Here is a 22,365-nt window from a genome sequence, read left to right on the forward strand (position 1 = left end):
GTGTAGATTGTGTGTCAGAGACAGGGAGAAAGAGAAGCCCTAAATGAATCTTGGATCTGGAAAGGGTTATTGGATAGGGAAAATGTGTGCCTTGTCATTTATGATTTATTTGGCATTTCTGCATTGCAGAGGGTTAGACTAGATGATTCTTGGGGTACCTTCCAACTCTGAAATTATCTGTTTCTATGATTCTAATCCTAACCCTTAAATGAAGCTTAAGATGTGCTTGATAATGAGGCCAATTTAGAGGAAAATAGGAAATTGTATTAAGGATCATTGCTTATAATATGAGGTGCAACTATAAAAGGAGGCTTCTGTAATGTTAATTCCTGCGGGGTCTTTTTGTATATTTTTCTTAAGCTCCGACTATGTTGGAGATAAGAATTAAAAATATGAAAGTTTAAATTATCTGTCTCTTGCCTGTTATATCAACATGAAGGGGCTGTTTCATTATAGAATATAAAAAAGTGGCAAAATTTCTCTGTGTTTGTCTATTAGACATTTTTTTCCCTGTTGTCTGCTTTAAACAAAAAATGATTTGCTTAAATATGGGTCCCTGACTAACCAACAGCCAAGATAGCTAACAAAATCCAATATAAACAAATATAAAACCACAACAAGCTTGCTAAAAATATAAAAAAGCAAACAGCCAAGCAGAAAGAAAGCATCAGCAAAACACAACAGTCTACGTAGTACTGAAGTCACTTGCATTATCCTTCAAATGCCATCCAGAATAGCCAACTTGCTCAAAGACCAGTAATGATAGGTCAGTAGAGGGTGTTCCACAGTTGTGGTGCCATGACCCAGAAGGCTCTGTATAATCCACTCATCAGACATCGTAAGATGGAGGGACGTGGAGAAGGATCTCTGAAGTATCCTGAGTAGTCTGGCTCACCTTAACACCATTAGAACTGGGGTGACCCTCCAGATGTTTCTAGCTTCCACCCCCCATCATGCCTGATCATTGACCACACTGGCGGGGGGCTGATGGAAGTTGGATTCCTAACACCTGGAGGGACAAAGGTTCTCCATCTCTGCATTAGAATGAAATCTTCACGTTTCTGCCATTCCAAAAAAAAACACACAAAAAACCCAGCAATCCACAAAACATGATTGGACATATGTATATACGTATGCATGTGTATATATTGCGTGAGGGTTTTTTTCAAAGGAAACAAATTGGGTCGGATAGAAACGAAATGTAAAAATTATACAGTCAGTTTAGTAATATATATTATTATAGGGATATCAGACAAGTTTAAGGCTGCATATCGGCTTGGAAGTTAAGTTTAACTGAAATGACAGGGAATTACAAAATTGTGCTTGGGGATTGGGGGCTAAGCTGTTTTATAAAGAACATTAAATAACTGAAAAGAGATAATGCAGAAAAATAACATTGTATTGTTGGCGTAATGGGGAAATGAAATTGTAAATCGTGGTAAGAAAATAAGCCTTGTGAGCTTCTGCTGTGATCTTTAGCTACAGATAAAGACGTGTTGGGTCGGTAGGCATTTGTTTGTTCCTTTTTAATCAAAAAGACATTGTACCTTGGAAAGGAGCTTTCAACGCAGTGCTTCGCTTGCTTTCTTGCAGATATACTGTGTGTAGAAAACAAAAGCAAATCTATTGTTTTGCCTTCTGCATGCATGTAGAAACCCCCTGAGCTAGAAATGGAGGAATCCTTTGCAGATGGAAGATTAGCTCTGTAGATCAATTTGAGTCCTTTGGGGGAAAGGGCAGGATATAAAAATGGAATAAAATTAATAAAGGTTGCCTGTATAGAAACATGCTACTGCGGCAATACAGTGCCGATAGTCAGGGATGCAAAGGTGAATGCCTGGTAATGCTGGACAGACGTCACTAAGAACAGTGTCCCCAGCCATTGAGGCAGCCTGTTGAGCTTGCATTTGAGTCCTGTAGTTGCCTTTGAAGTGACAGCTTTTATTGACTTGTGGAAAGACTTATTTAGAAGGTAGAGCACCAGCGTGTCACCAGAAATTGTATCTTGATATGCCTGCTCAGAAATAAACCGTTTTACTTCTCCCAAGCCATCACATACCAAGGTGTTGACCAAGCAGTGTGCTGAGACCATTCTCTTATTTGCTTGGCCTTCTCTCTCTCTTACATCGTGTTGTTCATGCATGCAGGTGCGGCTGAAGCGGGGTAGGTGGGTAGGTTGGCATGCTCCTGGCCTCCCAACAGCAACATCTCCACCAATAACTGGTAGCAGCAAGCAGTGTTAGAAATTAACCAGGTGTGTTTTGCTGCTGGCCTGGGTCCAGTTATGACTACATGGAGATTTCTGGGCGCAGGTTTGGCAACCACAGTTTAATAACCTCTGCCTTAGTTCATAGTAAGTACCATTTCCATTTCCACTGTGTGTTTCTCCTTCTTGCATATTGGGACAAGTGAATCATAGAGTTGTAGGGTCATCTGACCCATGTAGTGGTTAAGAGCGGTGGACTCGTAATCTGGTGAACCGGGTTCGCGTCTCTGCTCCTCCACATGCAGCTGCTGGGTGACCTTGGGCCAGTCACACTTCTTTGAAGTCTCTCAGCCTCACTCACCTCACAGAGTGTTTGTTGTGGGGGAGGAAGGGAAAGGAGAATGTTAGCCGCTTTGAGACTCCTTCGGGTAGTGATAAAGCGGGATATCAAATCCCAATCCAAACCCCCTGGTGAATAGACATTCTGTTTCAGCGATCGTAACCTAGGTTTAAGGTGACATTTGGCACCTAGCTTCTATATCTGGGTTTCTAACACTGGTGGTGAGGTGGCTGGAGGGTCTGCACTGTGTGAGCAAACCGGGGAGCCGATCCAGTACTCCTGCCTGTGTCCACACAGCACTGATCTCTCTACCACCTCTCCCAGTAAGGAGTAGCAATGCCGCTGCTGGAAAGCCAAGTGTGTGCTGCTGCCCCTCCCCACTAGCTGCCCCTGAATGTGTGCAAAAAGCAAACAAAAGCAAACAAAAAACCCTCAAAACAATATTAGGACAAAAGAAATAAGAGAGGAACAAATCAAAACAGGATCACAGGTGTTATTGTGTAGACATAGCCACATTCTTCAAAATCTGATCTGACTCTTGTATAAATTGCTGTTTTCTCATTATGTATTTCCCATGTTTAATCTCTAGGCATTTTCTAAAAATGAACAGAAGCAATTCTGAGTTGGAGAAGCTCAGCAGTGATTCTACAGAAAACCTCAGTCCTGCTTTCCAGGGAATCCACGTCACTTTCACCGCTGGCTCCACGGACAGTTTGAATTTGGACACAAATGCATTCGGCAATGGAGGTAGCTAAAAGTTGTGTGTTAGTGTGGGGCTGTGGGGTTAATGTACGAAACACGTTCTGTAAATTGTGACATATTGACCCAGTTTGCACGTCACAGTAAACCATAGTTAATGGCCTACTGTGAATATGGAGGTGGCTCCTGCCTTGCTGGCCCCTAATTGGAGCAACAAGCCATAATCCCTGTCTTTGTGTTATATCTGACTGAGAGATTATGCTTTATTTCACTCAAACAAACCATGATTAAAAATATAAGTGAGTTTGCAGCAAGCCATTAACTATGGTTTACTGTGTTGTGTGAATGTAGGCAATAAACAGGCCCTGTAAAGCTGCGTTTAGAATTTCACTTCCCCAAGGAAGCTTTACATGGTCTCTTCCTTTCACCCTTCAGGTGGGTATAAGCTGTCTTTGGTATCCATGATACGTTGCTGTTTTGAATGCCCATTTATTCAGCTTTGTTGCTAATGTGCCAAACTATCCCAAAACCAAATGGAACCTTTGAATGAATGACAGGACAGCACAAGTCATTACTACAAAAGCAGTCGTAGAACTTGAAAATATGTGGTCTGAATGTAGCTTAAATTCAAGGTGTCTGGCATTTCTTATGATGAAGTATCAGAGTAGTTGGAGGACCATGCTTCCTGTGATGTCACCAAAATTAGGAGCAGGACTTGTGCCCTCTACAGGCAACGAGCTGCGCTGCAAGGGCTAGCCATGGTGGCCAGCTATCAATCATAGGATCAACAGGGAAGCCAGTAGCCATCCCTTGCGCTATCTTTTTGTCTAAGTGCTGCATAGTAGTGAAGAAGACTATGTCCGTGTTGGGAAAGGGATAATAATAATAATAATAATAATAATAATAATAATAATAATAATAATGTACTGCATGTGAATTGTCTTAACTTTTCAAATATCTTGGGCTTGTCCTACAATAAGGTACTACAGAGTAAAGAAAAAAATAGAAAGTAAAAAAATTCTCTGAGTCCTCACATAGCTTGCCATGCTGCTTAAATATTTACCCTGTTCTTTGGCAGCCAGTGCCCAGTTCTGTGACAGAGAGCCAGGTTGTCTTCAGAAACGCTATGCAATGTTAACTCCACCTTCCAATAACATTCCTTTACTCAGTTGGATAGATTCATTCACTGCGGGGATATACAGGTTGCATTGTGCTTAGCTTGCAGAGCTTAGGTAATTGTAATAAAAGTCACTTTGGACTTCCCACTTCAGTGCTAAGGTTGCCAGTACCAGAACTTGATGGGTTTTAAAATGAGGAATTAGGGATGCACAAACATCCCACTCTTCGACCCAAACATGAATTGCCTCCCCCTTTCCATTCAAACCACAAAACCCCTCAAGCGATTCAGGGTGGGTTTGATGATCGTAAAAACACCCAGGGAAGCCTGGTTCCCAACATGCTAGCAGAGAAAGGACTTCTCTTCTACAGCATTTATTTGCTGGCTGAAGAAGAGGGGGCTTCCCTTTCTCCATGGTGTCAGGAGCCAGAGTCAGGAGTAGGCTAGAAATAAAACACCCAGTGTCAGCAAAGTTAACTCTTCATTCCAAGAAACCAAAACAGCGCAGGCCTAGTGATCATAGCAACTCTTCTCAGTAGGTCTTGCCCCAGTGAGGATTGAAGGTTCTCACGATCTCTCCGCTCCCTAAGACTCCTCCTCTGCCAGGTCCTTCCCAAGCAAACGCGGGCTCCATCTAGTCCATCTAGTCTCTCCTTGCTCCACCCTCTTCCTTCCTCTACATGTTCTGGGAGACCATGTAAACCCTTGTTACGGCTATCGGTGTGGTTGCTCGAGAGCGATCAGGCAAGATCCCTCACTGGTCTTTTCAAAGGCTTTATTATTGGTGCAAAAACCTTTACAATGCAGAACGCCTCTATTCCATGTCTTGCTCACTTACTAGCAGAATCTGAGAGTGGGCAGTCCTTAAACTTTTCCCCAGCAGAGCAGTCTCTTGACCCCCAGCCGACGCCTCCCCTCTCTGCGCGAAAGCCCACTGCACAAGGAAGGCTTGGGTAAAGGGGGACCTCTCTCCTCCCCGCTCTGCTCAGGCGAGGTGTCCTGGCGCTGCCTTGCATCCTCCGAGCCCTGCAACTCTTCCCCACTAGAGGTGTGGCTTCCTTCCTCCGCTGAGGAAGTCCTGCTCCCCAAGATTTTTGGAGGCTCTCTGTAATCCATCTGCCCTTCCCACTCTCGCCTCTGAGCCAATGGCAGTTCCCTGACAACCCTGTTACCTCTTCAGCTTCCGACACCTCCTCCTCCCAGTCTGCTCTCTCTTCTCCCTCTGACCACTCCTTGACATCCCACCACCAACCCCCTGGCTCTGAGCCTTCTTCCCCATGGGGGTTTCCTTGGGGGTTCCCCAGCAGGTGCCTCCCTCCATTCTTCTGCACCCAGCCAGCCCATGACATTGGTTAGCATTGAGACACAGTGTGTTCTGTGGGTGGGGAAGAAATTGGATTCAGTTCACATTTCATGGCAAATCTCCCAAACTTGCACTGCAGCCAAGCCGTCCTTCAAAACCCACACTTCTCTGAATTTCCTGATGAAATTCTCCAACTAGATAATGTATAGGAAAAACATACAGTGGTGCCTCGCAAGATGAAATTAATTTGTTCCGCGAGTTTTTTCGTCTTGCGATTTTTTCGTCTTGCGAAGCACGGTTTCAGAAAAGTTTTGGAAAAGCTTCAAAAATCACCAAAGTCTTCAAAAACCTCAAAAAAGGCTACCACACTGCGTGCTATGAGTTGCTATGAGAGCCCGTGTGGTGTAGTGGTTAAAAGCGGTAGTCACGTAATCTGGGTAACCGGGTTCGCTTCTCCGCTCCTCCACATGCAGCTGCTGAGTGACCTTGGGCCAGTCACACTTCTTTGAAGTCTCTCAGCCCCACTCACCTCACAGAGTGTTTGTTGTGGGGGAGGAAGGGAAAGGAGAATGTTAGCCGCTTTGAGACTCCTGAAGGGGAGTGAAAGGCGGGATATCAAATCCAAACTCTTCTTCTTCTTCTTGCTCCTCGAAGTCAAGTCGCAACTGTATTAACGATTTTAAGAAAAAGGAAACAAACTTGCAAGAAGTTTCCGTCTTGCGAGGCAAGCCCATAGGGAAATTCGTCTTGCGAAGCAACTCAAAAAACGAAAAACCCTTTCGTCTTGCGAGTTTTCCGTCTTGCGAGGCATACGTCTTGCGAGGTACCACTGTATTACATTAGGAGAAATTGAGGTGTATTAGGCAAAATTGCACACTAAAATGCTGGCAAATTCTCGTGAGCACTTAAAAAGAAAATTGGCAAAGAGGTGCTGAAATGTGGAGAGCTAAACTTAAGATTGGAAAAGTAAGAAATGGACAGATTTGCCCATCCCTACCCTGCAGAAGCGGGTTGGGGGGGTGGAAACAAGATAGCTTTGCCAGGAACCAACATGGTTAGCAACAGTGCTTCTTGGGCAAAGTGCCTTGCTTTCCCCTGCACGGCCTGGAAGACTCTGCTCCATGCAGAGCAGGAGAAATAAAGGCACTTTGCCCAGAAAAGGAAGAAAGCTCTCGTTAGGCAGGGCATCTTGTTCCACCCTGTTCTACAAAGAAGGGGAGGCTTGAGAGGAACTGCGCTTCCTGCCCCGATTTTGCTTGTAGAAATCAGATAGGGTTGTTTGCCTGTTCATCCCTAGTATATTTGGGAATATGTCTGGCAGGATTTGTGGGCAAGATGATAAGACTCACCATTTTGGGAGAGCTTGAGAACAAACCTCGTCATGCCTGGCATAAGCAAAGGCTTGTCAGGAACTGCTCTCCTGGTCACTTCTGCTTTTCAAAAGTCACTTATTTTAGTTTACAGGTGGCTAATGTAGGCATAAGGGACGCGGGTGGCGCTGTGGGTTAAACCACAGAGCCTAGGGCTTGCCGATCAGAAGGTCGGCTGTTCGAATCCCCGCGATGGGGTGAGCTCCCGTTGCTCGGTCCCTGCTCCTGCCCACCTAGCAGTTCAAAAGCAGGTCAAAGTGCAAGTAGATAAGTAGGTACCACTCTGCCGGGAAGGTAAACGGTGTTTCCGTGCGCTGCTCTGGTTCGCCAGAAGCAGTTTAGTCATGCTGGCCATATGACCCAGAAGCTGTCTGCGGAGAAATGCCGACTCCGCCTACAGATATGCGAGATGAGCACGCAACCCCAGAGTTGTCCACAACTGGACCCAATGGTCAGGGGTACCTGTAAGGTAAAGGTAAAGGGACCCTTGACCATTAGGTCCAGTCGTGGCCGACTTTGGGGTTGCGGCGCTCATCTCGCTTTATTGGCCGAGGGAGCTGGCGTACAGCTTCCAGGTCATGTGGCCAGCATGACTAAGCCGCTTCTGGCGAACCAGAGCCGCGCACGAAAACGCTGTTTACTTTCCCACCGGAGCGGTACCTATTTATCTACTTGTACTTTGATGTGCTTTCAAACTGCTAAGTTGGCAGGAGCAGGGACCGAGCAACAGAAGCACACCCCATCACGGGGATTCAAACCGCCAACCTTCTGATCGGCAAGTCCTAGGTTCTGTGGTTTAACCCACAGCGCCACCCGCATCCCAGGGGTACCTTTACCTTTAATGTAGGCATATGCAACCAGATCACCTATTTTAAACATGTTGTGGCTTAATACCAGAGCCATGTGTGGTGCAGTGGATGGAGACTTGAAATGGGGAGACCTGGGACTCAGCTCAGAAACTTGCTGAATGACCTCCAGTGTCAGTCACTTTCCCTGAAGATAAACTAGACATGGTGATGATGGCAGGACTTAATCCAGCTCTAGCCTATTCCCTATAAAGGCAAGGAGGAGCAGAACCCCAACTCATCTTTTTCCACTCAAAATCTCTTTGTCTCCTGGCAGGAGTCACATCCAGACATGGACTTCCACAGAGGAGAAAAACAGCTTTTAAAAAGTGGTTTGGGGGTGAGGAGCAGGCAGGCAGGTGGGAGGGAGCCATTCAGTAAATTAGGCTTATAAGAAAGGATCTAATATTACTTGAGTATCAAAACCAGATAGTATAGCCCTGTTTGACAATAACTAAATGTGAATTTACATGGCACTGATAGATAAAAAGCAGAAAATACAGAAAATGATGAAATGAAGTTTCAGGGAAGTTTTTAATATTTAACGCTGTATTGTTTTTAACACTTGATTGGGAGCCGCCCAGAGTGGCTGGGGAAACTCAGCCAGATGGGCAGGGTATAAATAATAATTTATTATTATTATTAAGCGAGAGAGGTTTAGACATGCTAGGAGTAAACCCACTGAAATCAATGTGACTTAATTTAATCAACTAATTTAGTCCTCTTGATTTCCACAAGTCTACACTCGGCCTGGGTACACCCATATATTATAAACACTTAACTCCCTATGGCTTTTTTCTTAATACTTAAGATTAAAGCCTGTGCTTTTAAATTGGCTTTTAATTTTTCTTGCATGCACCTAACCCCTTTCCTGGCAATAAATGCCACCTTTCTCAGAATTCTCTCTACGAACCATCATTTTTATTCATTGTGCCCTTTTGGGGACCTAATCGCTTTGCGTTGCTAATGAAGGCAAAAGCTCGAACAGTCAGCCGGATAATTTCATGCTGATTTCTGTATCGCCAGTCATGCACACTACAGCAGCCCCCCATCCCCCCCTGGGTCCTGGGCTGCCATGGGGAGGGAGATTCATCCACACAGGCTCCTACTCCCTCCTCATCACAGCACAAGACCCGGGGGGCTGAGATGCCGCCATACAGACACACATATCATGTCTCATAATTTTATCATGCTCTAGCGTGACTTTGACCCCATGTACAACGGCCATTCTTGTTTTGGCTGCTACAGACGATCCTAGGCTAATCTGGGTGCAAAGTTTCATTACCCTTTGCTGGCATGCTTACCTTTTTAGATGGAACTTGATCTAGGCCTCGCATTGTAAAACATCTTTTTTTATCCGTGCTGGTAGGAGTCCCCGGCTTATAATTGCTTTATTGTCTGCATGTGTTTCAGGACAATCGTGCAAAACGAGCCTTCGTTCACCCACCCGTACCGGGAAGCCGACCTTTCCTTCAACTCATTTCCCCGCATGTCCCAGCAAAGACAGGCCGCACTGCAAACCTTTACAGCCGCCTCCTCTGCCGCAAAAGAAAACCGTCAGCAGAGCTGTTTCTTCGCCAGATGGTTTTTACTGGGGCCCGGCTTCCCCAGCTAGAGCTTCAGGTCCCGCGAGCCCCAAACTGAACTTCAGTCAGTCGGAAAGTAACGTCTGCATCCGCGAGGAGCCTCCGTTTAGCTCCACCTTGGGAATCAACCGCCAGACATTTTCTTCTTCTGAGTCACTGGAGAAAGCCTTCAGAGGATCCCATTCCCCATATCCCTGTTCTGCTAAGAATGGCGGCGCCTGCTGTAGCCAGAGCAAAAACTTGCCGCCTCGTTCCTCCTCCCAGCACGGCATGTCCACCACGGTTTCCTCAGGTTCTAGCTTTCAGCTCCACAACCTCCTCAGCAATATTGACAACAAAGAGGGGGTGTACGCCAAGCTAGGCGGGCTGTATGCGGAATCCTTGCGCCGCCTCGTTTCTAAGTGCGAGGACTGTTTCATGCGCGACCAGAAGAGCGAGCTGCATTTCAGCGAGAACAACTGGTCCCTCTTCAAGCTGACGTGCAACAAGCCTTGCTGTGATTCAGGGGACGCCATATATTATTGTGCCACCTGCTCCAAGGATCCATCAAGCACCTATGCGGTGAAGGTATGTCGTTGCAAAATGCTTATTTTGTCAGGACTTGCTCTGTGCTTTTGGCCTTTTCTGGCGGTTCCCTCACTACGAGAAGCCAAGTTACAGGGAACCAGGCAGAGGGCCTTCTCAGTAGTGCACCTGCCCTGTGGAACGCCCTCCCACCAGATGTCAAAGAGAAAAATAACTACCAAACTTTTAGAAGACGTCTGAAGGCAGCCCTGTTTAGGGAAGCTTTTAATGTTTAATAGGTTATTGTATTTTAGTGTTTTGTTGGAAACTGCCCAGAGTGGCTGGGGAAACCCAGCCAGATGAGCGGGGTATAAATAAATTACTACTACTACTACTATTATTATTATCATTATCATAATTTTCACTGGTCTCTGGCTGCCATGAACTTGAATGATCTGATGACCTTCACAAGGATGGGGGGACACACACACCCTATCTATTCAGTGGTACCTCAGGTTGCCGATCAGAAAGTTGGCAGTTCGAATCCCCGCGACTGGGTGAGCTGCCGTTGCTTGATCCCTGCTCCTGCCAACCTAGCAGTTCAAAAGCACATCAAAGTTCAAGTAGATAAATAGGTACCGCTCCAGCAGGAAGATAAACAGCGTTTCTGTGCGTTGCTCTGGTTCGCCAGAAGCAGCTTAGTCATGCTGGCCACATGACCCGGAAGCTGTACGTCGGCTCCCCCGGCCAATAATGCAAGATGAGCGTTGCAACCCCAGAGTCGTCTGCGACTGGACCTTATGGTCAGGGGTCCCTTTACATTTATCTCGGGTTACAAATACTTTGGGTTACAAACACTTCGGGTTACAAACTCCGCTAACCCAGAAGTAGTACCTTGGATGGAGAACTTTGCCCCAGGATGAGAACGGAAATTTTGCAGCGGCGGGAGGCCCCATTAGTGAAAGTGCGCCTCAGGTTAAGTACAGTTTCAGGTTAAGAATGGACCTACAGAACGAATTAAGTTCGTAACCCAAGGTACCACTGGGTTCTTTCAGAATTTATCAGGTGTGTTGCCTGATAAGGAACCTTGAAATATGCTTGAATTTTGCTTTAGAGGGAAATCTGCTGTCAAACTGGTTCTATTTAGGAACACACATACCAAGGATTTTGCTGGTCTGCTTAAAAATATATATATTGCAGGGATGATCCAATGGAGTCCTTCCAACTCTATAGTTCTGTGATCCTGTGATCTTATTATTCTATTCTGCTGGAATTCATAGGATCTTTTGTCTAAGAAGGAACCGCCAGGAAATTTCTTTCACGCAAAAATTCAGTGGCAAATAGCACCTAGCAAAACCCCAGGTACAGGGCAGGTGAATTGCCTAAAAATACCAGAGATCAAAGAATAGAGTCCAAAGTTTCTGGTCAGAACAAGCAAACACTCGAGAGTCGAGCTCTAAGAGTTGCCCAATGAGAACCAGAGAGGAGTACAGAGTCTACACACAATCCGTTGATCAGCCTGCCAGCAGCAATTCTCCTTTTTCGCAAGCAGGGCTGATGAGAGGCTGCAATAAAGCCAGTAGGGCACAGCTGGGCCTGGTTGCCGTGGCAACCCTCACAGCGCAGGTATAACAGAGCAGGGCTGGGAGCAAGTCTTCATACCTAAATTTCCAATTGATGTACTGCCAAGAGCGGGCAAGTCATATATCCCTGTGATCCAAGGGGTTCTAAATTGCTTAATGTTGCTTGCGGAAAAAAAGAGGCACAGGTCATGATTCCCAGGATGGTTTTTTCTCTCTCTTGCATGAAACCCCGGCAGAATGAACAGGCACTGCCACCTTTTCCCTGGCCTTCTCTTCTGTGAGTGGGGACGGAAGGATCTGCCAATATCAGTTCCCTCGGTTTCTCATTTTCCCCAATCTTAAATTAAGTTATTCATGTTTCTGCAGCAATCTGCAGTTTTGTTTGTTTGTTTTTAAATCTTCCTGAAAATACGTTAGCTGGCATTTTAGTGGAAATTTCTCCTAATTTTTAATTTGCTGTTCCGACTAGTATACAGTTTTGCAAGTCATTTTTTTTCATAATGTAGTGGGTTCTTCTTCTTTTTTAATAAAATCTTTAAATTAGTTTCCCAATATACCCCAATAAAAGCCAAATTATAACAATAACAATTACATCCCAAATTATACAATTATCAAAATGCCAATCAACTTCCAATGAATACATTTTAGTTAAATTGGCTCCCTGCATGATAGTTTGGGTGCACTTCCAATCTTACGTCACTGCGTTCTGTAATCTTAATTAATGTCACTTGCATTTCAGTTATAATAATAATCCCTTAGTCAACAGCTACATAATTAATAATTTCCGTTCGTGATGTTACAATATATAAATTCATAAAGCTTCAAGTGAGGAACTCAAACTATTTTTCTGCCCTGCGTGTGAAAAGGAAAGCAGGAAAAAAATTTGGTACCAACTTGGCCTCAGGTTTTGTTAGAATGAGGCATACGAGGCGCCATCCAACTGTCTTAGGGACTGCATTCTGGATTTGTGTAGGTATTACTTCTTAACACGCAAAAAGCACTTTCTAAAAGCAATAAAATATTTCTACAAAGCTCTAAAATGATAAAACTATATATTATAAAGTCTAGAAAACCATAGAACCCCATTTACAAATTGTTGTTGTTTAGTCGTGTCCGACTCTTCGTGACCCCCTGGACCAGAGCACGCCAGGCACTCCTGTCTTCCACTGCCTCCCGCAGTTTGGTCAAACTCATGCTGGCAGCTTCGAGAACACAGTCCAACCATCTTGTCCTCTGTCATCCCCTTCTCCTTGTGCTCTCAAACTTTCCCAACATCGGGGTCTTTTCCAGGGAGTCTTCTCTTCTCATGAGGTGGCCAAAGTATTGGAGCCTCAGCTTCACGATCTGTCCTTCCAGTGAGCACTCAGGGCTGATTTCCTTAAGAATGAATAGGTTTGATCTTCTTCCATGGGACTCTCAAGAGTCTCCTCCAGCACCAGAATTCAAAATGCATCAATTCTTTGGCGATCAGCCTTCTTTATGGTCCAGCTCTCATTTCCATACATCACTACTGGGAAAACCATAGCTTTAACTATACAGGCCTTTGTTGGCAAGGTGTTGTCTCTGCTTTTTAAGATGCTGTCTAGGTTTGTCATTGCTTTTCTCCCAAGAAGCAGGTATTTTTTAATTTCGTGGCTGCTGTCACCATCTGCAGTGATCATGGAGCCCAAGGAAGTAAAATCTCTCACTGCCTCCATTTCTTCCCCTTCTATTTGCCAGGAGGTGATGGGCCCAGTGGCCATGATCTTCGTTAAATTCCATTAGCAACACACACACACACACACACACACACACACACACTGTGTGGTAAAGCCTTCTTGAATAAAATTGTCTTTATTGTGTGACTAAGCATCATGACTTTCTGTGCCTGTCTAATTTGGCTTAGACCTATTCTTAGAGGCTCAGACCTTAGAGGGCCTGAAACTGCATAATTTCTAGTCCCAACATCTTTTTCTCCACCCTGTGTGAATTGCGGGGCTCATTTTCAATGCATCACACGCAGGGGCGTCTGCGTTGATGCCCATTTCACAAAGGGGGAAAAAGGCCTGCCTTTCTGCCACTCGGCTTACTTCCCTCGGTTTGGGCTCCCAGTGGATGCACGCTACAGAGGGAGCGTGATGGCGAGGGAAGGAGACAAACCTTGTTTTGTGTTCGTCGCAGACCACACGTGTGTGTCCCCGCATTACAAAATGCGCCTTTATTGTCTGACTCTGGCAGACAGTAGCATGCTAAAGCTGAGCCAAAGAACTGAGATACAAGCTCCGCCGCTGTGTGTGCGAGTTCTAAGTGGGGAAATGTAGCTAGGCAACTTTTTGGAATGCTTTCATTTTCGTCGCTGGAATATTTCTGACAGACAGTGGTTTCAGGGCTTTCGTGCCTTTCCTTTTTCTTTCCCTGTGAATGTGATATTGTTGCACTGACTGCAGACATGAAAGAAGCTACAGATCTGATTGTTGCCTCAAGTCAGGCTTCAACAGGCCTGTTTCAAAGTTTGAGCTTAGATGAGTTTCCTGTCATGCCTTAGAACCCTGGACCCTGCTAGTGCTTCGACTCATATGCATGAATTGTGGGGAAATGGAGCCAAAATATTCTCTCTTCCAAAAAAAAAAAAATCTTCCTTTTATCTTCGACAAAAGACCAGGGACTTGAGAATATGGCTCTCTCTACCAAAGATGCTTAACCCTTCTCCCACCCACTAGTAAAGGTAAAGGGACCCCTGACCATTAGGTTCAGTCGTGGCCGATTCTGGGGTTGCGGCGCTCATCTCGCTTTACTGGCAGAGGGAGCCGGCGTACAGCTTCTGGGTCATGTGGCCAGCATGACTAAGCCGCTTCTGGCAAACTAGAGCAGCGCACGGAAACGCCGTTTACCTTACCACTGGAGCGGTACCTATTTATCTACTTGCACTTTGATGTGCTTTTGAACTGCTAGGTTGGCAGGAGCAGGGACTGAGCAACGGGAGCTCACCCCGTCGCGGGGATTCGAACCGCCGACCTTCTGATCGGCAAGTCCTAGGCTCTGTGGTTTAACCCACAGCGCCACCCGCGTCCCTTCCTCTCCCACCCACTACTTCTGCCTTTTTCCTTTCCCAGCCAGGGTCTACAGACATGTGTGCTGTATTTGGGGGTAGATGAGGGTGGGAAGGCCTGGAAGAGAAAACAAAGGGGGAGAAATAGATGGCAGCACTTGTTACGTTTCCTCTGCATATTTCACCCTCCTTTCCCTCTGCTCACCCCACCCAAAGCATTTATAGATGCTCCGCAGAGACTCAGGTTTCCAAATCCCATTCTTCTGCCAAACGTCTAGTTTGGCACTCAAAATATATTCCTCTGTGGTGGCCCTATGAACACGCTTGTAATTCAGTCACGTGATCAGACTCTTCAGTTTGTTTGTTACTTGATTATTACTTCTGCACAGTGCATTTGGCAAGGTAGGAAAGCGAGGCTGCTGTCCCTGCGCTCCTTTGGGCTCCTTCCATCCTATTACCGCCAACCGGATTCTACACAGTCTGATTGTACACAGCGGCGCAGCTCTGGAGAACAATAGCAGCAGGAAAATGTCTCCATAGCCTAAAGGAGCCCATCAGTGTCTCAGAGCAGGCAAGAGCATCTCACAACCAATAATGAATAATATTACCATGTGGAATACACTTAAAATGAATTTGCTGTCCAGAGATTTCATTAGACTCATTCCCAGCCACTGATGCTATTAGGATGCAAGAGAAACAACTCGGTCCCCAAACAGAAGGCGCTTTAAATCAATTGCTGTTATTATTTGGGGATCCTTCTGTACCTCTTCTGGACTCGATACCTTGTTTTATTTAAACAAATATTATTTTCTAAACGTACTTAACCGAACAAATCTAAACAAATATTATTACTTATCTAAACAAATGATATTTTCATGGAGGGTTCAACATGAATCATAGAATTGAAGGGACCAGGAATCTTTTTGCCCAGTGCGGGGCTTGAACCCACAAACCTGAGAGATTGAGTCTCATGCTCTACTGACGGAGCTATCCTGGCCCATCTGTGCTTCCAACAGTGGCTTCTCCTTTAAATTCCTGGGAGTCCCTCTTAGTGAAGATCTAACTTGGAAGGTCAATACAGCCCAGGTGGTTAGGAAGGCCCAACAGACTTCATTTCCTTAGGGTCTTGTGAAAGAACAATGTTAGACAGCAACTGATTATTTCCTTCTATCGGTCCACAATAGAAAGTGTTCTCTCATACTGTATTACGATGTGGTACGCTGGTTTGACAGCCATGGACAGAAAGTCCCTACAGAGGGTGGTGAAGACAGCACAGGATATCATGGGCTGAGTCCGCTAGATGTTATCGCAGGAGACCGTTGCCTCAGAAGAGCAAGGAACATTCTCAGGGATGACTCACGCCCTGGCCAGCACCTTTTTAATCTCCTGCCCAGGAGATATAGAAGCATGATAAGCTGCACCAACAGGTTAAAAACCAGTTTCTACCCATGGGCTGTGAGGCTGCTGAATGGAAGACAGCAACATTGCAGCTGATCTTCGGGGTTGGTGGTCGTATGACAGCACACAGAGTGTAACAAGGACTGAGAGATTGTGGGAGGGGAGGGGGCCCCCGTTTAATCTCACTGTAAACCAGTGGTACAGTGACAATAAAGTACCGTATTTTTTGCTTTATAAGACTTACTTTTTCCCTCCTAAAAAGTAAGGGGAAATGTGTGTGCGTCTTATGGAGCGAATGCAGGCTGCGCAGCTATCCCAGAAGCCAGAACAGGAAAAGGGATCGCTGTTTTCGCTGCACAGCAATCCTTCTTCCTGTTCTGGCTTCTGAGATTCGGAATATTTTTTTTCTTGTTTTCCTCGTCCAAAAACTAGGTGCGTTTTATGGTCTGGTGTGTCTTATGGAGCGAAAAATACGGTATTTCTATTTAGACTGCCTCTGCTGGATACTTCCAAGTGAGAAGTAAGAAGGCCCCTCAATAATGTCTGGACTTGCTGCAGTGTGCCAGGCATGTTGCTGTGTGCCCATCACGACACAGATCCAGCTCAGGAGCATGCCAGCGGTATGTTGAATAGGCTCCACCTGGAGATTCTCCAACCCTGTGCTTTGATGCTTTCGTTTTATTATTGGGTTGCAAATCGTACCAGTTTCGCTGGCGACTTTTTTGCAACCTGCCCTTGACCCATTTGGAGTGAAGGGCACAAAATAAATAAATTGAATAAATAAAGTTTTGGGAGGTTTTGGACCATGATGCTTCATTTTATTAAAACTTAAGAAAATAGGGGCAACGAAAAGTGGACCTGGATTCTGATTCATATATGGCATAATAAATTGGTTGGTTTTAAAAGTGGCCCAGGATTTGATGCAAGACATTTGACTTTACCCCTCGGAAGGGGTGGGGTAGAGTAATTTTAGAAGAATTAAGGAAACTGTATCAGCCAGCTTTTATTTTGGGTTTGGCTGTTTTCCATTGAGTTACAAGGGTCATCGTTCCCCATCTTTGTTGTGCCTTAAAAGGTAAAGGTACCCCTGCCCGTAGGGGCCAGTCGTGACCGACTGTAGGGTTGCGCGCTCATCTCGCTCAAGAGGCTGGGAGCCGGCGCCGTCCGAAGACACTTCCGGGTCACGTGGCCAGCGTGACGAAGCTGCAACTGGCGAGCCAGCACCAGTGCCGCACACGGAAACGCCGTTTACCTTCCCGCTATAAAGCGGTACCTATTTATCTACTTGCATTTAGAGGTGCTTTCAAACTGCTAGGTGGGCAGGAGCTGGGACTGAATGACGGGAGCTCACCCCACCACGGGGATTCGAACTGCTGACCTTACGATCAGCAAGTCCTAGGCACTGAGGTTTTACCCACAGCGCCACCCGCGTCCCTTGGTGTGCCTTAGCCATCCCCCATTACTAAGCTTTTAGCTACAGCCCCATGAAGGCAAAATTGAAATGACAGCAGTGCAACGGTCTACACGTGTAGATGCACCCTCAGTTTCTCTGTTCACTTTTAGGTCTGATTACTCAATTGTAGACAGCAAGATAAAGACTTCCTTTGGGGAGTTTCCATAGTTGTTAAAGTTGGTTTTACCTTTATTATAGATCTGTGTGTTTTTGAACTTTTAAACTCACAGGTTTCCAGAACCCCCATTGCTTCTTACTCTGCTGCTACTAATCGTCTTCATATGTTTTTTGTGCGCGTGTATGTTCTGATTTACACGCAGAAGGTCCTGGGTTCAAGCCCCAGTGGAACCACTAAGTTGCTTAGGGGACGCGGGTGGCTTTGTGGGTTAAACCACAGAGCCTAGGGCTTGATGATAAGAAAGTCGGCGATTCGAATCCCGCGACAGGGTGAGCTCCCATTGCTCGGTCCCAGCTCCTGCCAACCTAGCAGTTCGAAAGCACGTCAAAGTGCAAGTAGATAAATAGGTACCGCTCCAGTGGGAAGGTAAACGGTGTTTCCGTGCGCTGCTCTGGTTCGCCAGAAGCGGTTTAGTCATGCTGGCCACATGACCCGGAAGCTGTACGCCGGCTCCCTCGGCCAATAAAGCGAGATGAGTGCCGCAACCCCAGAGTCGGCCACGACTGGACCTAATGGTGAGGGGTCCCTTTACCTTTACCTTTTATGTTTTATTTTTCATTTTTATCCAAGTTTTGGCAGAGATAATTTTTTGATAAAATTATATCAGTGGTGGTGAAGCGAAACTTCGGTAAGACTTTAGGATGGGGTAGCCAACATGGTGCTTTCTAGATGTTGTGGTTTATTTTTAAATGTTTGCATTTTGTTGTTGCAGTTGTTTGCTACCCTGATCTCCTTTAGGGAGGAACGAAAGGATAATATTGATATTATTAGGTTGTACCCAATAGTCGTCAAACTCAGAGTGGACAAATGGAAATTTCTGTCAGTGGCCCACATTGAACTGCCTGCTTCCATTAGCTGAAGTCAGTGCAAGGACTTGTACCTAGTGCAACACAACACAACTTTTCCCCATCTCCTCTCCAGATTTGCCTGTTGCGCCTCTTCCAGGTCCATTTTGGAGGGTTAGGAGAACCCCACAATCTTCTTAACGCCACAATGAATTCCACCCATGCGCTGAGGAAACCTTAGTTGGATGTGAACCAATAATAATTGGCCATGAACAGAATTATTATTACAGTGGTACCTCAGGTTAAGTACTTAATTCATTCCAGAGGTCCATTCTTAACCTGAAACTGTTCTTAACCTGAAGCACCACTTTAGCTAATGGGGCCTCCTGCTGCTGCCACGCCGCCGGAGCACGATTTCTGTTCTTATCCTGAAGCAAAGTTCTTAACCCGAGGTACTATTTCTGGGTTAGCGAAGTCTGTAACCTGAAGCATATGTAACCTGAAGCGTATGTAACCCGAGGTACCACTGTAGTAGTATTATTAGTATTATTATTATTATCATCATCATCATCCTCACCATCAGAATAACAATAGTGGCCTGATCAGTACCTACTTACATTCAGACCCTGATGCTTTTGTGGGTTCACATTTCCCTGAATCAAGTTTTTCATTCCCTTACCTCCTTCCCTATCCCAAACGGAACTGACCTTAGACCTCACTTCTGTCCCTTTCCTGCTTTCCATTCACAGATATGTAAAACGCAAGACACGAAAGCCGCAACATCCTGCTGCAGCCCTTCCGTCCCGGTCCACTTCAACATCCAGCAGGACTGTGGGCATTTTGTTGCCACGGTGCCCTCCAGCATGCTGAAAAACCCTTCCGCAGACGGCCAGGGCCCCTCCCGCGCCGCCACCGAGCAAGACTGCGTGGTCGTCATCACCCGCGAGGTCCCGCACCAGACTGCCGCCGACTTCGTGAGGGGTTCCGGCCCTTTCCACAAGGCGAAGCCGGAGCTGTACGAGCGGCGGGTGTGTTTCCTGCTCCTGCAACTCTGCAACGGGCTGGAGCACCTCAAGGAGTACAGCGTCATCCACAGAGACCTTTGCCTCGAGAACTTGCTGCTGGTCCACTGCAGACCTCCCCCCAGCTGCAGCAAAAGCAGAGAGGACAAACCTCTGCCGCGGCTCATCATCAGCAACTTTTTGAAAGCCAAGCAGAAGCCGGGCGCCGCCGAGTCCAAAGCGAAAAAGAACCAGGCTCGCTTGGCCCCGGAGATCGTCTCCGCCTCCCAGTACAAAAAATTCGACGAGTTCCAAACCGGCATCCTCATCTACGAGCTTCTGCACCAGCCCAACCCCTTCGAAGTGAAAGCCCACCTCCGGGAGCAGGAGTACAGCCAGGAAGACCTTCCCCCGTTGCCGCACCTCTCCATTTATTCTCGGGGGCTCCAGCAGCTGGCTCACTTGTTGCTGGAAGCAGACCCCATCAAACGCATCCACATCGTGGAGGCCAAGCAGATCTTGCAGTGCCTGCTGTGGGGTCCCCGGAAAGACTTGACGGATCAGGCCCTTAACCACGAGGAAGCGCTTCACAACTGGATCGACATGAAGCGGGCGTTGCTCATGATGAAGTTTGCCGAGAGGGCGGTGGACGCTGAGCGGAGCGTCGAGCTGGAGGACTGGCTGTGCTGCCAGTATTTAGCCGCCGCAGATCCACCTTCTCTCTGCAAGTCGCTGAAACATCTTCAGCTCCTTTGATTCTCCATAGTGTGTGAAAAGGGCATCGTTCGTTCTAAGGGCAGTGGACTAAGCGCTTCCTTAAACAGAAAATGTCACACACCTCCCGTCCCCTCTGTGGAATGATAATTGCGTGAAACAGACCGTATTTCATACACAAACACAATGCAAAGATCAAAACCTATGTACATTTCAGGATAAATACCATTATGAGTGTTGTAAACAGACTGCTGGATTCCACCACCAAGTGTGTTGCTTCCTGGGTTACTCTTGGAGGTAAATTAAAAAAAGAAAAAGAAGAAGGTATGTGTATTTCCTAAATGGGAGGAGGGTTTCATTCTTGTGAGATTTTGTTGTTGTTTTGGTTTCCTAGTGAATGTGCTCAATCTTGGAGCAGAGGCTTATTCGCTGTGAAATATCCTAATATATTTTCTATTAAAAAAAACCCAGCAACATTCTGCGTGATTCCGGATGGCGGCTTAATTTTATACACAGGTTGTTCAGATACTGCAAAGAAGCCATTGGCGACAGAGAAAAGGAGTAGGGCATTTTGATGGCAGCAGTGCAGTGTGGATGCACACATGAGGAGCACCTATCCCATAATATTTGACTGCCTGGATGTATTGTATGTCTCACCAAACCCATCCAGCTTTGCCCACTCAAGCCTTCCTGGCAGCCCTGCTCCAACTTTACCCTGCCCAGAGGGATCACCAACCTCATAGATATAGAAACAGGGAAGGAAGGTAACTTGAAGAAGAGAAATAAATTGAGCAAAAAGGAAGAGATTCTGGAGTCTGAAGTGTGCTCTCATTTTCAGGGAAGTGAGCATTTCCTGCATCTCTTCCTGCACCAATTAAAAACAAAAACAAAACCTTTCCTCTTCAACCCTCTCTGAGCTCATCCATACTGCCATATAATGTGGAGAGGGGTGGGTTTACTTGTACCTTGGTTAGTTCTTAGTTGTCCATACGACTTTCCTCTTCAAATCACTGCCTTCCCACATTTTCCCCTCCCTCAATCGGGATTTTCTCATAAAATATATACAGTGGTACCTCAGGTTAAGTACTTAATTCGTTCCGGAGGTCTGTTCTTAATCTGAAACTGTTCTTAACCTGAAGCACCACTTTAGCTAATGGGGCCTCCCGCTGCTGCTGCACCGCCAGAGCCGGCGCTCATCTCGCTTTATTGGCCGAGGGAGCCGGCATACAGCTTCCAGGTCATGTGGCCAGCATGACTAAGCCACTTCTGGCAAACCAGAGCAGCGCATGGAAACACTGTTTACCTTCCCGCCGGAGTGGTACCTATTTATCTACTTACACTTTGATGTGCTTTCAAACTGCTAGGTTGGCAGGAGCTTGGACCAAACAATGGGAGCTCACCCCATTGCGGGGATTTGAACCTATGACCTTCTGATCGGCAAGTCCTAGGCTCTGTGGTTTAACCCACAGTGCCACCCACATCCCTTACGGTACCCTACCATTATGTAAAAATAATAATAATCACTGAGAAGTCCAGATCACAATCCTAGAATGTAAAAGAATTTTGATACCTTTGCAATGATCAGCATCATACTCACACAGTGAAATGGCTATCAGGAAAAGTGGGGGAGAAGCTGATAAGCTTTGGTGGTGTATAGGTTCCCCCGCAAGGTTTAGTGGCTCCAGCAGCTGTCCTGCTCCAGATGCACTACTCTCGTGTAATATTTACAGGAGACTCATAAGCAGGCATAGGCAAACTCCAGCTCTCCAGAAGTTTGGGACTACAATTCCCATCATCCCTGACCACTGGTCCTGTTAGCTAGGGGTGATGGGAATTGTAGTCCCAAACATCTGGAGGGCCGGAGTTTGCCTATGCCTGCTCATAAGTGCTGCTTCATTAGGCAACTTGTCCTCTCATGGGGATTATTTTCCATTTTGGAAACTGCGTGTATCTGATCATGGGCAAAAGGCCAGGCGAGTATGTGTTTTCCCCACTGTGAGGATTGTGAACAGTGTGGCAGGTTTGACTTTCTAGGGTAAAGGCCTGCGATCTGGTAAACATCCGTCCCTTCAAGAAACCTGCATTGAGGCAATCAAGGAAGCATTAAAACCCTACCAGCCAAATGGTCTACAGAGGAAGGAGAGGAACAATTGAGAGTTTACATTGCAGGCTTTGTGCCATGCATAAAAACAACAACATCTGGTTTATTAGTCATATCAGGACTAGTTTGGACACCTTCCCAATTTCCCATAGAA

The 22,365-nt window shown here is 46.2% G+C and overlaps 1 protein-coding gene across 7 annotated transcripts in view; it reads left to right on the forward strand.

Annotated features, from left to right (window-relative positions):
• Positions 1-20,586, forward strand: part of PRAG1 (PEAK1 related, kinase-activating pseudokinase 1) — an 85,806-nt gene extending 65,220 nt beyond the window's left edge. For all 7 annotated transcript variants that reach the window (XM_083481662.1, XM_083481661.1, XM_083481660.1 and 4 more), the window contains 3 exons: positions 3,136-3,293; positions 9,294-10,033; positions 19,145-20,586. In XM_083481662.1, coding sequence (XP_083337788.1) covers positions 3,136-3,293; positions 9,294-10,033; positions 19,145-20,152 — 1,906 coding nt within the window. In that variant the 3' untranslated portion in view covers positions 20,153-20,586. The remainder of the gene's footprint in view (positions 1-3,135; positions 3,294-9,293; positions 10,034-19,144) is intronic.
• The last annotated feature ends 1,779 nt before the right edge of the window (positions 20,587-22,365 follow it).

The sequence above is a fragment of the Podarcis liolepis genome (assembly GCF_965112155.1).
Source record: "Podarcis liolepis genome assembly, chromosome: 17".
Lineage (NCBI taxonomy): Eukaryota > Metazoa > Chordata > Lepidosauria > Squamata > Lacertidae > Podarcis > Podarcis liolepis.